The sequence below is a fragment of the Chiroxiphia lanceolata genome, chromosome 12 (genome assembly GCF_009829145.1).
Source record: "Chiroxiphia lanceolata isolate bChiLan1 chromosome 12, bChiLan1.pri, whole genome shotgun sequence".
Classification (NCBI taxonomy): domain Eukaryota; kingdom Metazoa; phylum Chordata; class Aves; order Passeriformes; family Pipridae; genus Chiroxiphia; species Chiroxiphia lanceolata.
This window is the reverse complement of record NC_045648.1, coordinates 1116393-1136334: the sequence shown is the minus strand read 5'-3', so window position 1 is coordinate 1136334 and position 19942 is coordinate 1116393. Positions and strand designations below refer to the sequence as shown.

At 51.6% G+C, this 19942-nt stretch overlaps 1 protein-coding gene across 3 annotated transcripts; it reads left to right on the top strand.

The window, feature by feature from the left end:
* The first annotated feature begins 314 nt into the window (after positions 1-314).
* Positions 315-17081, top strand: KIF23 (kinesin family member 23). Of its 3 annotated transcripts, XM_032699707.1 has the most exons (24): positions 338-413; positions 798-858; positions 956-1084; positions 2171-2276; positions 3021-3157; positions 3845-3954; positions 4689-4859; positions 5776-5817; positions 6242-6354; positions 6807-6928; positions 7434-7536; positions 7853-7932; positions 8023-8142; positions 8604-8763; positions 9680-9847; positions 10076-10233; positions 10501-10674; positions 11489-11665; positions 11983-12276; positions 13897-14127; positions 14542-14624; positions 14900-14981; positions 15265-15335; positions 16339-17081. In XM_032699707.1, the coding sequence occupies exons 1-24, from the start codon at positions 403-405 to the stop codon at positions 16352-16354; spliced, it is 2919 nt and encodes a 972-aa protein (XP_032555598.1). In that variant the 5' UTR covers positions 338-402; the 3' UTR covers positions 16355-17081. The 3 variants fall into 3 exon arrangements, with proteins under 3 accessions (XP_032555596.1, XP_032555598.1, XP_032555597.1); XM_032699705.1 differs by lacking the exon at positions 5776-5817 and having other exon boundaries at positions 315-413; positions 795-858; XM_032699706.1 differs by lacking the exon at positions 5776-5817.
* The last annotated feature ends 2861 nt before the right edge of the window (positions 17082-19942 follow it).

Here is a 19942-nt window from a genome sequence, read left to right as displayed (position 1 = left end):
AGGAATTCACTGATTGACCGATTCACCTCTAGGCGTGGCCACAGGGGAGCCCTGGCACTGCGAGCTGACTGGATTACACCCCTTTTCCTGAGAACTAAGGAGATAAAAAGGGAGATAAGACAAATAAATCCAAGGCCGGACACACCCCGCAGTCCGGCGGGGCCGGGACTCGAACCCGCGATCTTCCAGTCTCCCTTATCATGACCAGCAGGGGGCGCCCGCGCCCGGGGCCGCGCCCCTCGGCGCCGCCATGGCAACGCGGTGCGCGATGACGTAGGACGCGGCCGTGCGCGCTGATTGGCTGGATTTGAACGCGGCGGGCGCGCGGCCGCGGCTCGGACCCGGCGCGGCCCCGATCGCGACCCCCGGGCCCTGTCGCGATATCGGCGGAGACACCGCAACATGAAGGCGGCGTAAGTCCCTCCACAGCCCCTTCCCGGCGTGCCGGGGGCGCGGGGCGGGGTGGGGCTGCCACGGGATGGGTCCCCTCGTGGTGGGGCCGCCCCTCAGGATCCCTCCCCGCTCCCCTCAGGGTTCCCCCCATTCCCCTCAGGATCCCCCTCATTCCCCTCCCGGGTCCTTCCCCACCCACGGTTCTTTCCTTCCCTCCCGATTCTTTCCCCTCGTCCCGGTTTCCCTGCACCCAGTTCTCCTCCATTCCCCCGGTTTCCCTCCGCCGTTCCCGGGTCTCCCTCTCCCCCCTGTCCCGGGTCTCTCCCCCCTGTCCCGGGTCTCTCCCCCCTGTCCCGGGTCTCTCCCCCCCTCACCGTTCCCGTCCCCTCCCTCTCCCTCAGTAGGACCAAGACGCCTCGGCGGCCGAAGAAGCCCACGAACCCGACGCTGAAGGACCCGGTGGGGGTGAGTGTGGGGCGGTGGAGGTGTGGGGGTGTGGGACGGGGGCTCGGCTTGGCCCCGCTGACCATCCCTCCCTCTCTCCCTCCCTCCCTCTCCCCAGGTTTACTGCCGGGTGCGGCCGCTGAGCCGCGCGGACCAGGAGTGTTGTATCGAGGTGATCAACGAGACCACGGTGCAGATCCACCCGCCCGAGGGGTACCGGGTGTTCCGCAACGGCGAGTACCGAGAGGTAACCGCGCGGGGGGACCGCATTCCAGCCGGGAATGTGCCCGGACGAACTGCCGGCCCCACCCCTGCGAGCGTCCAAGGCCGGGCTGGACTTGGAGCAACCTGCCCAAGTTGTGGAAGGTGTCCCACCCAGGATTTCCCCCTGGCTTGTGGGACTCTTGCAGAGGGCAAAATCAGAATTTTTTTCTTCCCCTTTTTCAAACCCATCCAGAGCAAAACTGCACCATTTCCTTAGCCGTAAAATATATTCTCCACAGAGGGAGAGGCTTCTGCAGGGTGCAAGGAACTAAAGCAAACCTGAGGAATGTTTGTGCTGCTTAAAGGATTTTTTTTCATGCGGGACTAGTTGAAAGAAAGCAGCTCTAAACTCAACCACACACAATTATATTTATAAGCATATGATATGTATTATATATTACTTATATGTAGTCTGTGCTCTGTACAGATGGTACAGAATGAGGAGCCAGAGCACTGTAGGACTAAAGGTGTTGTGGTAGTGAAAGGATTAACTGGAGTGTCCCAAAACAGTGCTGGAATACCAAATGAGACAAAGCCATGGAGTTTTTGAGAAAAGAAAAAATAATAGAATTTTTGTGGCATTCTGGAATGGGTTGGGTTGGAAGGGATCTTGAAGCTCATCCAGTCCCACCCCCTGCCATGGGCAGGGACACCTTCCACTAGCCCAGGTTGCTCCAAGCCTTGTCCAACCTGGCCTTGGACACTTCCAGGGATGGAGAATACAGAGCTTCTCTGGGCAGGAGTGTTGGGTGGGATGTAGAATAGTCTGGCAAGTTCTTATAACAAAGGTATAAAGTGATCTCCTAAGGCTTAAACGAAGGAGGCAAAGATTAATTAAAAGTTTTGATAAACCTTTGCTCAAAAACTTAAAATTCAGATATTTACCTGAGAAAGTGTTTTGATGGGAAAATGAGGAACCCATGTTCAACCTGGCTTAGTCCTAAAGCTGAGTTTAATCGTTCTGCTCAGCTGTGGGGAGTGTCCTAAGGTGTAACCCATGGATGTTCGGAGGCAATGGACTCCTGGCCATGGAAGCTGAAGGTTCAGGCTGTGTCTCCTCTCTTGGCAGACCCAGTATTCCTTTAAGGAAGTGTTTGGCACCCTCGGGGTTCAGAAGGAGCTCTTTGACGTGGTGGCCAAACCTCTGGTGGAAGATCTGATCCGGGGCAAAAATGGTGAGCAACTCCTTGGCCTGTGCCACTCCTCTGCCACCCTCCTGGCCATGATTTCGTGGCTCTCAAGGTTTCTTGTCTTCTCAAGGTAAAAAGGTACATCTTGTTTGCTTTGGAATTGTGGCTCAGCTCCTCACGTGACATCCTTGGAAGCTCTCACCATCTAAAGCTATTTATTTTTGTGATGATTTGCATGTTAGGTGTGTCAAGGTCTAAGATTTTAGTGCAAGATGAACAGGAGAAGCTTTTTTTCTCTATGGGAAGGGATGGATTGTCCACCTAAGGAGTGACTGCAGAAATCAGTTTGTGGGGTTTGATCTCCTGGGCTTGGTGTGGGCACAGAATCCTGGAGTGGTTTGGGTGTGAAGGGACCTCAAAGCCCATCCAGTGCCACCCCCTGCCATGGGCAGGGACACCTTCCACTAGCCCAGGTGGCTCCAAGCCCCATCCAACCCGGCCTTGGACACTTCCAGGGATCCAGGGGCAGCCACAGCTTCTCTGGGCAACCTGTGCCAGGGCCTGCCCACCCTCACAGAGGTACCACAGTGCCTGCTGTGGGTCAGACTCCTCAGTAATGCCCCAGTTTTGGCTTCCAAGTGCCCTCTCCCTGAGAGGACGGTGGATAATTCCAGTTGTGCTGATCAGGGAGAGCTGCAAACACTGCTGGTGGGCTGGAGTCCCTGACTGTTCAAAAGGAGCCATTGGGTTTTTTTTCCCCAAATCCACTTGATTCCACACCTTTCCCAGGTCTCCTCTTCACCTATGGAGTGACAGGCAGTGGGAAGACCCACACCATGACGGGATCTCCTGGGGATGGAGGGCTCCTCCCACGCTGCCTGGACATGATCTTCAACAGCATTGGGCCCTTCCAGGCCAAGAGATTCGTGAGTGGCTTCACCCTGAATCCTCCCCCCTGCTGCTGTGACAGCCCCAAAGCCCCAGATAAGGGGTGTCTGCAAAATAGATCTGTGACTGAGAAACCAACCCACCCCTACCCACCCCAACCCAAACCAACCCACCCCCTCAAGGTTTGAGCAGCAGGGCCAGGGAGGGGGCTGGGATGGACATCTCATGAAGATGTGTGGTCTGCCTGTCCTTCAGCTGCTCCTCATCCCTTGATTTAAAAACAAGAAAAAAAAGAAGAGGAAGCTTTCTGAGTTATGGAGTGAGGTTTAGCCACGAGATCCAAAAGCCTCAGGAAACCTTATCTAAAATCACAGAATCATTGAGGTTGGAAAACACCTCCAAGATCTGGAGTCCACCTTTGTCAACTAGACCAGAGCACAGACCAATTAATAGAGATGTGAGGCTCTTCTCATGGGCAAACTTCTGTGGATTTTTAGTATCTAAATGTACTTAAACAGTCCTGGAGCCTCTTCCTTGGGAGTGTTTGTGAAATCTTGTTATTTTGGAAATACCTGTTTTCTGCCAGATCCACTTGGCAGGCTGAGTGCTAGTGAGGGGCATGGAATTAATTCAAACTAATTAGTTGCCAGCTTGATCAAATAATTAGTTTTGTTGGTCAGCACCTTAATTATTTTTTTTTTTTAATTGTCCAAACTTCCTGCCAGGTTTTTAAGCTGGATGACAAGAACGGGGTGGATGTTCAGAGCGAGGTGGATGCTCTGTTAGAGCGGCAGAGGAGAGATGCCCTGCCTGTCCCAAAAACTCCATCTGGGAAGTAAGTGGCTGTTGGAACACTCAGAGGGAATTTATTTACTCTAAATATTATTCTATTAGTCTGGTTTTAACTTGTCTGGATGTTTTTATCCTTCCCTTGGAGAAATTAAAGAAGAATCATAGAATCCTGGGATGGTTTGGGTTGGGAGGGATCTTAAAGATCATCTCATTCCAACCCCTATTGGTTAATATTACTATTGATTAATAATATTAATTATTAATATTATTAATTAATATGCCCATTAATAATTATTAATTATTAATATTATTAATTGACAATGTTAATATATTAATAATATTATTAGTGTGTTCCTATGTATTAATTTAATATATTAATTAATATGTATTCCTAGTAATATTCCTATTGATTACTAAAATATTAATGGAAAGTGAGTGTATTTCATGGGGTTGGAGCAATTAACATAATTATTTAGATTAGAAGACTTAGAATCAGGCAAGGGAAGTTTATTTTCATGAGTTCAGTGCTGTGATTTTGAGCAGGAACACTGTGAAGTTCAACTTGGGGATGTTTTCCTAGAATCACACAATATCCTGAGCTGGAAGGGGCCCCCAAGGATCCCCACAGTCCAGCTGCTGGGCCTGCCCAGGCCAGCCCAGGAATGCCAATATTTTGGCAGCTATGGAGCATTTCCATGCCCCAGTGCTCAGAGGTTCCTGCCCAGCCCCTGGCAGGGCTGGCTCTGGGGGCTCCCACGTCATTCCCTGTGTCCCCAGGCGCCACCTGGACCCCGAGTTTGCCGACATGATCAATGTCCAGGAGCACTGCAAGGTGGAGGAGGTGGATGAGGACAATGTCTACAGTGTCTTTGTGTCCTACATCGAGATCTACAACAACTACATCTACGACCTCCTGGAGGAGGCTCCCTTCGAGCCCATCAAACCCAAGTGAGTTTGGGAATCCTGCCATTCCTGCTCCAGTTGGGCTTTTGCAGGAACTCCACCAGCTCTTTGTGGTTTTAGTCTTGGTGAGTCTGGCTCAAGTCACAAGAATCCTTAGAAAGATCCCATGGAAAGGTGATGGCAAAGGAGTCCAGGGGGGAATATTTCAGTTTGCCAAGTACTGATGCTTGCTGTGACTTGGTGCTCCCTTCCCTGTTACAGTGGGAGATGGATATTTAAATATTTCATCTGGTGTCCCACTGAGATCCCAAATCCAGTCCTGCTCTTCTGAGCACAGTTCTAGCAGGTGACTGCAGCTTGGAGCAAGGCATTCCACAGCTGACCTTTTTTCCCCTGGAAACAGTGTCTTGGGTGAAAAATGCTGCTTTGTTGCTCCATAGTTAATTCACATTTGCATAAGATTTCACCTGATGGCAGTAATTCCCAAAAACCAGCAGTGAATTGTCTCCTAATTGAAATGATGGATATTTCTGCAAAGGTGTGCAGACTTGGCTGATGTCTAAAACTGGTAAATCTTGACACCAGCAGGAAAAACAAAATCTGCAAATTGGCCTTTGAATACATTTATTTAAATTTAAATTCTAAACCCATTCAAGTAGCCCATCAGCACATGTGTTAATTAAAGAGTTGGCTGATTTACAAAGACCAGCTCGAGCAAAGCAAGGCTGTGTCTCTCAAACACCAAGAGCTGTCTCCAGGGCACTGGTCTGAAAAGGGTTTGAATGTCTGTGAAGGCTCTGGAAACAATGACATTGGTTTAGTGTTGTGCTTCTGCCCAAAAACCAGCCTAGGAAGACTCTTGGCTTGTTTCTCTTTCTGGAAGCTGCAGTGTGTTATATGTGGAGAGATTTTAGGCACAAACTTGAATGACTTAATGTTTTTACCCCTGTTTTTTCGGTAGGTGGAACAATTGCAACACCCCTGTGCGAAATGGAGACTTTATGTATGTGCACAGCCTATTATTGCCATCTCAAAAAGTGCCACTTTCCTTCAGTAGAAGCAGAAAATAGACTGATTCCCTGTCTCTTCTTGCTTTACTAGCAAATACTGAGTGCTGTCAAAACCCCCTTGCTTCTGTGTGCATGTAGAAAAGCAGTAGCTGCCACCAAAGCAATGATTCCCAGCAGAAATTGCAATTAAACGTGGCTGCTCAATTAAAGCAGTAGCTGAAGTGTCACTAATCTGGGCTGGGTGTGTGTCCGTGTCCTTGTGTTTCCTCTTCCATCCTCTGTGCAGATAATCCACGTAGTCACTCTGAATTTTGCACTTGAACACAATTTGCATGCCAATGATGTACAGAAAACTGTTCTAATGGTTTTTTGGTTTTTTTTTTTGTCTGTTTGTTTTATTTCCTTCTCGTCCCAAAGACCCCCCCAGTCCAAAATGCTTCGGGAGGACCAGAATCACAACATGTACGTCACAGGCTGCACGGAGGTGGAGGTCAAGTCCACAGAGGAAGCTTTTGAAGTGTTTTGGAGAGGTAAATCTTCCAGAATTCGGTGCAGGTCACAGAATCCTGGAATGGTTTGGCTTGGAAGGAGCTTAAACATTAACACCTTCCACTAGACCAGGCTGCTCTAAGTCCCATCCAGCTTGGCCTTGGACACTTGCGGGAATGTGGAGTCCACAACTTCCCAACTAGATGAGGTTGCTCCAAGCCCTGTCCACCCTGGCTTTGGGCACTTCCAGGAATGTGGAACCCACAAACTCCCTGGGCACCTGTGCCTCACCTGGGCACCTGTGCCCCACCACCCTTCCAGTAAAGAATTCCTTCCCGATATCCCACGGAACCCTTCCCTCCTTCCCCCTAAGGCCATTCCTTCGGCAGCTGGGAAGTCCTTCCCACTGTGGTGCTGAGAGCAGAGCTGGCTTTGCCAGGTGGGAATTCTGTTTCCCAAATCCCTGTTTTGTGGGCTGTGCCCCGCCCTGCAGGTCAGAAGAAGCGGCGCATTGCCAACACGCAGCTGAACCGCGAGTCCAGCCGCTCCCACAGCGTCTTCATCATCAAACTGGCTCAGGCCCCGCTGGACGCCGATGGAGACAACGTCCTGCAGGTGAGCTCAGAGCAGCTGAGCCCAGAAGAACTCTGGGGGAGGAGGATGGGAAAGGTGCTGAACCATGGGAATGGTTCCTGTGTCTTAAATTTCCAGGGGACAGAATTAATCTCCTTTTTGTGCTGAAAATAAGGCCTTGAAATCACAGACTGTGCTGAGTTGGAAAGGACTCACAAGGATAAACGAGTCCAACTCCCACGTGGAGGGTGGAGCTGCTGATTCCTTTGGGTTTCACCTTTTCCTTTGTTAGGAATGTAAAATTTGGAGGATTTGGATGGGGGCAGTTGTTATATCCATCCTGTGGGCCAGGACACAAGGGAGCTGCTAAACTTCCCAAGAAAAGCTGGTGGTGCCCAGGCCTTGGGCTGTAAAAACACCCCCTGACCTTATTTAAAGGCTCAACATGCATTATTTTGAAGTGTTCATGCTGCTTTGGGGGGTGGGGTGTTCCCCCCACCCCTTCAGAAGGACTCTGGAGGTGATTATCCTTTGTTTCCTGTGGCAGGAGAAGGAACAGATCACTCTGAGCCAGCTGTCCTTGGTGGATCTGGCTGGAAGTGAGAGAACCAACAGGACAAAAGCCGAGGGGAACAGGCTGCGAGAAGCAGGTGGGAACCACCTCTAGGCACCCTGGTGATTGCTCTGCTAATTATGCTGCCATTAGTCTTGTCTCCTGGTAGAGACATCCCAGGGAGAACTGAAGTGCTCTGTTATGATGATCAATTATCTGATTTGATGACCTGAAACCCTCCGGTTTGGAAACCACAGGTTTTCAGTAGCACTTCTTCTGCTCCTTCAGTTAATTGGAGCAGTTATCTGGAACAAATAGAGCAGTTTATCCTTCAAGAAACTGCTAAATAATTTGGGAACGTGATCCAAGTGGCTGCTTATGGAGTTTTTTGCTCTGCCTTTGGGTTTTTTAAGGTAACATCAACCAGTCACTGATGACGTTGAGAACCTGCATCGAAGTTCTGCGGGAAAACCAGTTGTACGGGACAAACAAGGTGTGGAACCCTCACCCCATCATCCTGTCCTTTGAGGAAGACCTGGAGTGCTGAAAGCTTGCTAAATCCTTCCTGTGCTTGATTTTTCAGATGGTTCCATACAGAGATTCCAAACTGACTCATCTCTTCAAGAACTATTTTGATGGAGAAGGGAAGGTCCGGATGATCGTGTGCGTCAACCCCAAAGCTGAGGACTACGAGGAGAGCCTGGTAACCCCCCTGCACAGCTTAGTGCAGTCCCTCCTGCTCCTTTCTTCACATTTCCCACTCAATTCTTGTGTTTGAATAGATAAAAGGAATTATATTTTTTTTTATTATAGTTTTGTAGGGTAGAATCTTATTTTTCCTCTTAAAATTACAACTGCTACTTGCTTGTGAAGAAGGAAAGGTTTTACTTATTTAGAGAATTCCAAAGAGCCATATTTAGGTGCTTAATCCCTGCTATGGCAGCACTTACAGGAATCTGAGCTGTCTGCACAAGGGTTCATGGCTCCTCGAGGCTGGAGCTCTGGGGGGTGTTCCTGGGAAGGCTTCGGGGTGCTCCACATCAGAATCCTCAGTCGGGAACTACTCGACATTAGAGCTGGATCGTGTCCTCTTGTATTTTATTGCCTGAACCCCCCTCTGAGTGCCCCTCTGAGGTGTTCTGTGGCTCTCTCCCGTGCCTGCAGCAGGTGATGCGCTTCGCAGAGATGACCCAGGAGGTGGAGGTGGCCAGGCCCGTGGACAGACCCCTGTGCGGGCTCACCCCTGGCCGGCGCTTCCGCAACCAGGCCTTCCGTGAGGAGCTGGCCAGGAAACTGGAGATGAGGGGGGGCCCCCTCGGTGGGGGTGAGTACTGGAGTGTCTGGGGTGGGCTGGGAGAGCTGGGGGGGTTCATCTGGAGGAGAGAAGGATCCAGGGAGAGCTGAGAGCCCCTTCCAGGGCCTAAAGGGGCTCCAGGAGAGCTGGAGAGGGACTGGGGACAAGGGATGGAGGGACAGGACACAGGGAATGGCTTCCCACTGCCAGAGGGCAGGGAGAGATGGGATATCGGGAAGGAATTCCTGGCTGGGAGGGTGGGGAGGTCCTGGCACAGGTTGCCCAGAGAAGCTGTGGCTGCCCCTGGATCCCTGGAAGTGTCCAAGGCCAGGTTGGACGGGGCTTGGAGCAACCTGGGCTAGTGGAAGGTGTCCCTGCCCATGGCAGGGGGTGGATTGGGTCATCTTTAAGATCCCTTCCAACCCAAACCATTCCAGGATTCCATGGTTACAGCACAGTTTTGTGTTAGGAGTTACAAGCTGTTTTAAATCAAATTATTTGAGCCTCAAAAGTGCAAAAGGAGCTTCAGTGACCTGTTGGTTGGGAGCTCTCTGTGCAGTGGGAGCTGCTCCTTCCTCACTGCCTGCAGTACAAACACAGTCTCTGTGTGAGTCTCAATGAATCCTTTGTTACTGGGGATGACTCCATGGTCCCAGTATTGCAGCTCCTGGAAGCAAATTGTGCTGAGGACGATACTTTGATGTCTCTACATGTTTAGGGCCTGCTTTGGAAATCCAGAGTTGCCTGGAGGTTTTGTAAAGCAATGAATTGAGAATGACACATTAAATCTTCACTCAGCACTGTCAGCTCTTCTGAAAACCTATAGCTCTCCTTAATTATTCCCGTGATCCTGTGGAGTGAATGCTCTGTGTGTGTGTTATCCATTGGAATTTTCCTGTCCTGTAACTTGCTGACAGACTTTCTTTCTTGCCTTTAAATCCTGCAGAAACAGAAGAGCAATCCGTGGCAGAAATGCTTTTGCAGAACTTCCCCCCGTTGCCCTCGTGTGAGCTCTTGGACATCAACGATGATCAAACCCTTCCCAAACTCATCGAGGCCCTGGAGCAGCGCCAGAAAATGAGGCAGATGCTGTCAGAGGAGTTTGCCAAAAATGGTAAGAACTTGAACATCAGTGCAGAGCTTGATTTTTGGTGCCCTTGTTACTCCTCCAGGCTCCCTTCTGTACCAACGGGAAATAATTATCTTGTCTGGATTGATCATTTCCCCCTTTTTTTGAGGTCATTAAAGAGCTGGTGGCTTTAAGTTGGCAGGAGAAAAGCAGAAGTGCTTTGGGTGTTGTGGAGATCAGGTGAGAAGCTGAAATATCTCCATTCTCTTCCAGTGCTTGCCTTTAAAACAATGCTGCAGGAGTTTGACTCCAGTGTCGTATCCAAGGAACACTATATCCAAGGAAAACTGTCTGAGAAGGAGAAAATAATAGCAGGGCAGAGAACAGAGCTGGAACGCCTGGAGAAGAAGATTAAAACCCTGGAATACAAGGTCAGGTTGGGCATTTTCAAGCACAAACCACATTTTTTATGTACCCCTTGGCAAGTCCTGTGACATCAGAAGTTGCTGGATATTGGAAACAAGATAAAAAGGATTTTGTGGGGAACTTCACTGAACACTTTTTTGCCCTTTTGAGTATGTGAAGATGGGCAATGTGTAATGTAAAATGTATATTTTACAGTCATATAACTGGCAATTCAGGGCTTAGATGGTTGTGTTGCTAAGAAGTGTATCCAAATCCTTCCTGTCTTCCTGCAGATTGATATTTTGGAGAAAACTGCCACAATTTATGAGGAGGACAAGAGGAATCTTCAGCAGGAACTGGAGAGCAAGAGCCAGAAGCTGCAGCGTCAGGCGTCGGACAAGAGGAGGTTGGAGGCCAGGCTGCAGGGGATGGTGGCAGAGACCACCATGAAATGGGAGAAGGAGTGTGTAAGTGCTCTGCTGCATCCACTTCACTTCTAGAGATGTAGTATGTGCACGTTGCAATAGCTGGAATCTCTTCCTTTGGGCTTGGGCCACTCTTAGGGAGTGGTTCTCTTGTAGAAGCCCAGTGTCAGAATTTCCCTTTTTTCTTTGTGGGAGTTCTCTTGCTCAGCTCTGCCCTGGACAAGCAATAAGGAAAGGAAAGCTGAGGAATTAACTTTTGCTACTCCAGGATCATTGATGGAACTCTAATTGGGCGTGTTCCCATCTACTGTAATTTAGGAAAGCAGATAATTATGGTGTTAAATGTGGTGTTACTTTATAATCTGGAAAGTCTGTCTTTACATTGACAAGGTGTTATTTCCAATAGCTTGTGTCTCAATGGGGACGATATTCATTCCATGGAGAATTCCCTGCAAAATCCCAGCACAGTTTAACCTGGGGGAACTTTTAAGGGGGGGACCTTCTCTTTCTCCAACTCCCTGACAGGAGGGGGGATCTGGGGAGGGTCAGACCCCTGAGGGTCTCTGCTCCCAGGGAACAGGGGGCAGGAGGGGAGGACAAGAGGCCTCAAGCTGTGCCTTGGGAGGGTCAGATTGGACATCAGGGGGAATTTCTTCCTGGAAAGGGCTGTCAGGCACTGGAAGGGGCTGCCCAGGGAGGTGGTGGAGTCCCCACCCCTGGAGGTGTCCAAGGAACGACTGGACTGGTGGGGATCAGTCACAGGTTGGACTCGATGACCTTGGAGGTCTTTTCCAACCCCAGTGATTCCGTGTTTTCCTGTGAGGTACTTGATGCTTTCCCTGCCTTGGCCTTGCAGGAGCGTCGTGTGGCAGCAAAGCAGCTGGAAATGCAGAACAAGCTCTGGGTGAAGGATGAGAAGCTGAAGCAGCTGAAGGCCATTGTCACTGAACCCAAGGAGAAGCCAGAGAGGCCCTCGAGGGAGAGGGACCGAGAGAAGGCTGTGCAGAGATCACTGTCTCCTCCCCCAGTGCCTGTAAGTCACCTCCAAACACTAACTGATGTAGGGAAAAGCATATTTTAAGGATGAAGTGCAGGTTAAAAAGTAGTTCCCAGGCACAGAATTGTGAGTAGCTGAAACTGCCTTTGCATTCCTTGTGTCCCTTGTTCACTTGTGCTCCCACCTCCTACTGCTGCTCCACTGAGAGGACACCTGAGTCTTTGCTGTCACTGCAACACTGCACTTGTCCAGCTGAGTTTTCCCTCTGCACATTGTCAGGATTCCCTGTTCATTGCTGTATGAGTTCCACTGTGTGTGTTTGTGTTCACTAACTCCTCTCCCCTTCTCTGCAGAGCTCTAGTCCCTTTGCTCAGGGGGGGCACAGCCAGCGCCTCGCCAGCCCCCCGCAGGGGCCCAGACGTTCTAACTCCTGTAGCAGCATTTCTGTGGCCTCCTGTGTCCTGGAGTGGGAGCAGAAAACCCCTTCACACAAGCAGAGCACTTCTTATGCCAGGACTAAACAAGAGCCAGAGCCGAGTAGAGGCTGTAACAGCTCCCACAGAAGGCGAGGGATGTGCTGGACTGGAGTCCTTGAGGTGCCCAGGCATAGAGAGGAGCTAGAGATAGAAGAGGATCACTGCTGCAGGGTTAGTGCTGCTCCTTCCAAAGCTTAACCTAGAGTGGCTTAGTCTGGCTTAAAGTTCTCCTCCCTTGAGCATTCCTAACGTAGAGTAGAGCTTTGCCCTGGCTGTGTTTCTCCCGGGATGGGGCTGTTCCCACACTGAGCCTGGCTGCTCACTCGGACCTCTTGGGGTTTAGATCCTCCTCAGAACTCGAGGGTGTGTCAGTCTGGCCTGGCCAGGCCCTGCCTCGAGCTCTGAGTGTCCCTGTGCTTTCCCTTGTGTCTGTCTCCTCCAGTCCATCCTCCTGCATTTGCCAAGGCCCATTGGGGCAGCTTAAGGTGGTCTGGAAATAGTGCTTGGATAAACATCCCACCTGTGACTCCACTTGGCCTCTCTTACAAGACTCTTCCCTCATTTCCATGGAGGGGCTCTGATTACAGGGATTTCCCCCAAACTGCTGCCTGTCAATGATTATCAGTGGTGGCACCTCATGGCACTGTCACCGTGGCTCAGGTAAATCTGAGAGAGCTGTACAAGTTTCTCATGGCATCATTCATTTCTGAGAGCATTCCCAAACTTCTCCCAAAGTATTCCAATTCTTTATTTATTTCTATTTGTTTCAACGGAAGATTTTTGCTGAAAGCCACATTTCCCTGTGCATGTTGAAGTTTTAAGAGGTGCCTTAGACCTGTAAGAGGTTTGTCTGTGTAAATCAAAGAATGTGTGGTGGTTGCTCATCTGAAAACACAGCAGGTGGGATTTGCATCCATGGCTTTGGGTTGTGTAAGGATTGAGAGGCCTCCAAAATTACCATGTAAATGGAACAGACTCTGCAAATCCTCTTTCAAAAGGCCATTCCAGGAGGTTGTTCTGGTTTTCCCAAGCATCTGCCAATAATTCTCATGTTCCTGAAATGCAGTAGATGAGCTTCAGCCATTCCCATGGATTTCCAACAGCTCAGTTTGGAGCAGTAGCACAGGGAATGTTTCCTGTGCTCTGTGTACCCAGAAGTGCTGGGAGGCCTTGCATCCTTCAGAGGTGTTGGGAATCCATCCCCTGGCATCCTTCAGAGGTGCTGGGAATCCATCCTGAGGATGGATTTGCTTGCTTTGCTACCTCCAAATTACAGTTGGGATCATGAATGAATCCATGGAGACACAAATTCCTCTTTTCTGGTTGGTTAAGATATTCATAAATCCTAGAATACCTTGAGTTGGAGAGGATCCATCAGGATCATCCAGTCCAACCCCAGGCCCTGCATAGGATCCCAACAATCCCACCCTGTGCCTGGGAGTGTCATCCAAACGCTCCTGGAGCTCTGGCAGGTTTGGAGCTGTGCCCACTGCCCTGGGGAGCTGTCCCAGTGTGGACAGAGCGGGACAAGGCCCTCCTTTGACCAGCTGGTGATGGAAATCTGGGAGGAGATTGCCAAACATAGATTTCCTCCTCGAGGAAACTTTAATAAACGTGGAACGCGACAACGCTAAAATTCCCACGAAATTGGAATTGACACAAAATATTCCATTATAACTTCCTGCCAGGCTCTCGGAGCCTTCCAGGGTACAACCCGAGGGCACTTTGGGCACAGAGCTGCAGGTTCCCCCCGTGATTTCCCGGGTGCTGACTTTTCCTGCCTCTCTCCAGAACGCGCCTCCCGTGCGGCTCCGGCACCGCCGCTCGCGCTCGGCCGGGGAGCGCTGGGTGGACCACAAGCCCCCCTCCAACGTGCCCACGGAGACGGTGCTGCAGCCCCACGTGCCCCACGCCATCACCGTGGCCACGGCCAGCGAGAAGGCCCTGGCCAAGTGTGACAAGTACATGCTGACACACCAGGAGTTGGCCTCCGACGGCGAGATCGAGACCAAGCTCATCAAGGTGAGGCGGCTCCTTCCTCGGCAGCTCGGCCAAAACCTCTTCCTGCCAGCCTGTCCTGCAGGCTTGGGAAAGGGAATGTTGGACTCGACCCACTAAGAGCTGGTTTGAAACTCCTTTACACTGGGATTCGAGGGGGCTGAAAGTCCTCTCCTTGAGCTTTGTTGTTGCTTCCTATAAACCACGATAGGCTTGCTTATCTCACCATTTTCCTTCAGAAGTTCAGGAAGGATTTCCTTCCTGGAAAGGGCATTTCAGGGAGGATTTCTTCCTGTCAGGTGTTGGAGGTGGTGGAGTCCCCATCCCTGGAGGTGTCCAAGGAAGGCCTGGCTGTGGCACTCAGTGCTCTGGGCTGGGGGACAAGGTGAATCTTGCTCTGCTGACCTGACAGTTCCTTGTCTCTGCTCCGGGTTCCAGGGGGATGTTTTCAAAACCAGGGGTGGTGGCCAAGCTGTGCAGTTCACTGACATCGAGACCCTGAAGCAGGAATCTCCCACGGGGTGAGTTGGGCCTTTCATTTTGGGTTTGGGGGTGTGGAACTCCAGGAATGCACATGGAACCACTTCTGGTCCCAGCGATCCAACGGGAAGTTGTTGCTTCCAGCCTGAAATCATACAAATGTAACTTGGAGGTTCTGGATGCTGAAGGTACTTTTAAGGCTGACTTGCTGCTGAGGGCAAAGATGTATTTTGGAAACATGAAATGTGCTCTCCTGTGCACCAGGATCTGCCCAGTCACAGGGTCTTTATGCTCTTCCCACACGTTCCTGTTCCAGGCGGAAGCGACGCTCGTCCCCTTCCCAACCTGACCCCCTTGGGGAGGCTGCAGACTCGGAATGGACTGATGTGGAAACCAGAGTAAGATAAAAGGGAAAAGGGGAACATCTCATGGTGATGGGATCTGGAATGGGTTGGGTTGGAAGGGACCTTAAAGCTCATCCTGTTCCCCCTGGGATGGTGTCCATGGGCAGGGACACCTTCCGCTAGCCCAGGTTGCTCCAAGCCCTGTCCAACCTGGCCTGGAACATTCCAGGGATGGGGACTCCAAAACCTCTCTGGGCAACAGCCTGGATGAGAATTTGGGATGATGCTGAACTGGGGGTGGTGGGAGCAGCAGAACCTGACTGGTGTGTGTTCCCAGTGTTCCGTGGCAGTGGAGATGAGGGCGGGATCAGCACTTGGACCTGGATATGAGCACCATGCTCAGCCCAAGTAAGTGCTCCTGGGAGGCTCATTCCCTTTCCTGATAACTCCTAAAATTAGGGAACTTTTCTTTCTCCCTGACCTCACTGCCCTTCCCACTTCAGGCTTGGATTCCCAGCTGGAATAGGGTTAGGGATGGCAGGGAGAACTCCCTGCATTCCCTCTCCTGTCCCTGCAGCCTTTAGCAGAGGCTGATGCAACAAAGAGCACTCATTTTATCCTTAGAGAAATTTAAATTTACCAAGTTTCCAATTCAGTGTGGCCTGGAGAGCAGGGAACTGAAGGGGCCATTCCCAGTGGTGTTCCCGACCATGGCTAAAAAAATTCCAGCTGTGTGATTCCTGAGGCCCCCACTAAGGAACTAATCATGCTGGAGGAAACTTCCCTCTTTTCCAAATTATTAGAGAATGGAACAGCCCTGGAGAGCTCAGGCTGTTCTGGGGCACGGTGGCATCAGTGGCAGTCACACATGTCACTGCAGGGTTACCAAATTTCCAACACAAATCCAGATAATCCCCCAGATCCCAAGGGTGGGGCCAACATTTGAGCCCCACATGTAACCCAACCCTTCCCTGCCTAAAGTGAAGGCAGTTTAGTTAATCCAGGGGTTGCAGGGTGGGCTCAACATGGGCTGTGGGCTCTTGCAGGTGGTGCTGGCAGTGCCCTGCCCAGCTCAGGGCCACCCCACTGTGCAGGACGTGCTGCTGGGAGCCTTTGCTGCAGCCTTGGCACGGTGTAGTAACCCCTCCAGTTCTCCTGGGCACTGGGCTTGGAGCTTGGACTTGTTGTAACTTGTAAATAATTGAAATAAGACTTCAGTTTATGTTCCCCAAAAAATGTAAAATACAAGGTGTTTCTGAAGCTTTCTGGGGTCAAACGTTGCATTTGGTAGCACAGGAGGGATGTGAGGCTCAAAGGTGTCCAAAACAGGGAAATTGGGTGGTGGCTGCTCCTAAAGCTGCCGTGGGGGAACTCTGAGAGTTGTTTGTGGCTCTTTCCTTTCCTGTTTTAGGCGAAGAAAGCCCTGAATTTCTGCTGGAAGTTTTCCTGGATTTTCCCAGGCCGATGAGTTCTCTGCTGCTGGTGTCACATGTCACAGACCCTGCTTTGTCCTCACTCCAGGCTGGTGTCTTTAGGGTGGCCTGTGCTGGGAAATGGTTCCATGGGTGATACCTGTGATCCCAAAGAAACTCCAGAGGGCTGTGTGTATTTTCCATAGATTTAGGGCGGTTCTGCCAACGTGCCTCTGGAATTCCAAACACCTTCTGCCTCACGTATGGAGCTGTATCTTTACAGCCTTGTGCCACAAGGCTTCTGCCTTGCAGATTTTTTCAGCTTTTCCATTCCACACTCCCAGATCCATCTCTCCTGGTCACTCTCCCTCCCTTCAGGGCCTCTCTTCTGAGGAGGCCCAAAGGCTGCTATGGATTTAGCTGCAGTGCTGCACTTTAAGGGTGTTTTTAGGCCATTCCCTGGTTTATCCTAACCAGCAACAGCTTGGGAATATGAATTTCTCCTTGAAAGAATGACCTCTTGAGTATTTAATGTGTAAACCAGCCCCTTGAAACGTGTCACTGTTGACAGGAACAGGAATCCTGAGGTGAACAGTGGGGATTTGGCATCAGCCTCCCTGTTGTGCCAGTGAGGAACTCCCTGGAGGGGAGGGACAGGGGGATTTCCTCACAGCTGTGCTCAGACCTTTCTCTGTGTGTCCCTGCAAACGTGTTCAAATAAATCCTTTTATTCCAAATGCTCTTCCAAACCCTGTTGTGGTTGTTTAGGGCAGTGGCTGAGGGAGCCCCACAGCCCTGCCTGTGTCCTGTGCAAAGGGATGAACTCTGGGGGATGATTCTGGAGCTGAAATGGTGGAATGTGCTTGGATCCCCTGGTGTGGTTTGGCCAGCTTTGTTTGCAGCTCTGCAAACTGCTTTTGGGGCAGTTGGGTCCAGTTGGAGTGGTTGCCTTGTTATAAGGTAATTTTAGAATCCCGGAATCCCAGACTGGTTTGGGATGGAAGGGACCTTAAAGCCCATCCCATCCCATCCCACCCCTGCCATGGGCAGGGACACCTTCCACCAGCCCAGGTTGCTCCAAGCCCTGTCCAACCTGGCCTTGGACACTTCCAGGGATCCAGGGGCAGCCACAGCTTCTCTGGGCAACCTGTGCCAGGACCTCCCCGCCCTCTCAGCCAGGAATTCCTTCCCAATCTCCCATCTCTCCCTGCCCTCTGGCAGTGGGAAGCCATTCCCTGTGTCCTGTCCCTCCATCCCTTGTCCCCAGTCCCTCTCCAGCTCTCCTGGAACCCCTTTAGGCCCTGCAAGGGGCTCTCAGCTCTCCTTGGATCCTTCTCTTCTCCAGGTGAACATTCCCAGCTCTCCCAGCCTGGCTCCAGAGGGACTCCAGCCCTGGCAGCAGCTCCGTGGCCTCCTCTGGACTCTCTCCAGCAGCTCCATGTCCTTTGGATGTTGTTCCCCAGGGCTGGAGGCAGCTCTGCAGGTGGAGTCTTATCCAAGGTCTGAGTGATTCCGTAAGTTCCACAGGCTCTGGATCGCAGGGAAGCAGCTCTGCCGAGTGCCACTAGATGGTGTGGGACAACCATCCCGGCTGGACTGGATCCCTCTCTGCCCGCAGGGAGAGGCTTTGCCCCGGGCCTGGGCCAGGGAATGACTCCTTTCCTTGGGATCCCCCGAACCTGGGCAGTGTTTTCCTGCTGCCACCCACCTTCCTGCCTTTTGCTGCTGCCCGTGGGAGGCCAGGGATAGGGATAGGGATAACCAATGGGAATAATGAACTTAAACAAGGCTCTTATTTCTGGCATTTAAATTAATTAAATAATGCATCTATTAATGGCAAGCAAACATTATCTCTTTGATTTGGATTCCATCATCCTGTCTGTCATATTGGAAGTGTTCCAGAGGAAACCTGGGAGACACAAGGAACTGATGCTCAGAACTTTGCATGGAAAAGATTTACCCTCAGAATGTAGCAAGGTGAGCTGCTGAATTTGCCCTCAAAATGCTCATTTTTATATCCCTGCTGGGAGGCCAAAACATTTCTTTCCTGGTCCTTTCCTAGCTCCGTGTTTTGGTTTCACACTGTGTTTCCAAGAGCTTTGCTCTGGAATTTCTGCTTGTGGAGGTGAAAGGATTTGAGCCCAAAGCAAACACCTCCTGCAGCCACTTTGTCCCCTCAGAAAGGTTAAACCCAAGTGCAAACAGACCTTGGAGAGGAGGATCTGTCCTTGCCAGCCCTGGGAGGAGGTGGCGGCGTGGTCAGGGCTGGGCTGGAGTCTGTCCCTTCTTCATGGAATCCTGGAATGGGTTGGGCTGGGAGGGACATTAAAGCCAATGCCCACCTTGTGCCCCAGCCCAGAGCACTGAGTGCCACGTCCTGTCCTTCCCTGAGCCCCTCCAGGGGTGGGGATCCCCCACTGGAAGAGCAGAGGGGCAGTGGATGCCTGGAGCCAGGGAAGGATCTCGCTGTTCTTCCTCATCCTTTGGCTCCTTGGCAAGGCAGGAGCCCAGAGCTGACTCCACGTTTACCTTTTGAGGTAACAAATTCCTCCCCCCAGGCTGGATGTGCAGTGGGATCCTCCTGCCAGCTCTGCTCCATCAGACTTTCCTGCTGGCACGAGGGGATGGCTCTGGATTGTGTTCCCTGGGCTGCTTGGATGTTCTTGGCATTAATTGGCTGCAGCTCTGCTGAGCAACGAACAGCAGGAGAATAAGGAGCAGGAATGGCCCTGGAATGACAGCCAGGGTGAGCTGGGGCAGAGCTGGAGCTCAGCTGGGGCTGCTCCAGGGCCTGCTGTAGAAAAGGGGGGAGACAAGGCACGAGAGTCCAGGGCATCCCAACCTTCTCCCAGGTCTTCCATGTTCTGAGGATGGAAGCCCAGCAGCCTGCTGGGTTAGCTGAGCTCATCCTGCCAAGTGCTGTGTGGATAAAAAGGGGCTGGGAGAGCTGCTGACCCCAGGAGAGCTCCAGGGGGGCAGGAAAATGCTGATTCCCAGGAACCTGTTTGCTCTGGGCCCTGGAGGGGCTTCACTCCCGTGTGCTCCGACCCCACAGCTCCGGCTGTTCCAACCTGGCCTCGGGATTGGGAACCTCTGTGCTCCCTGGGGAGGGATCAAGGCATGGCCCAAACCCCTGGCTCAGGGGGATGGGGGGATTTTGGGTGGCAGAACATGGAGCTTTGGCCCAGCAGAACTGGGCTGGGGGAGCGGGGCTGGGTCCAGGCACCTGGAGCTGCTGCTCTGGGATCCTGGGGCTCCAGGATCCTGGGGCTCTGCTCAGTGTAACAGGGACCTCGGGGAAGGGCCAGGTTGGACGTGAGGAGGAATTTCCTCATGGAAAGGGTGGTCAGGCCTTGGCAGGGGCTGCCCAGGGAGGGTTGGAGTGCCCAGCCCTGGAGGTGTCCCAGGAAGGCCTGGCCGTGGCACTCAGTGCTCTGGGCCGGGGGACAAGGTAGGGATGGGGCACAGGGGGGACTCAGTGACCTTGGAGGGCTTTTCCAACCTCAGGGATTTCACCATGCAGGAATTGACCCCCCTAAAACATGGACTGGAATGAGAGAACAACCTCTGCTGGATGTGTGTTATACACCCACCTTTTCATCA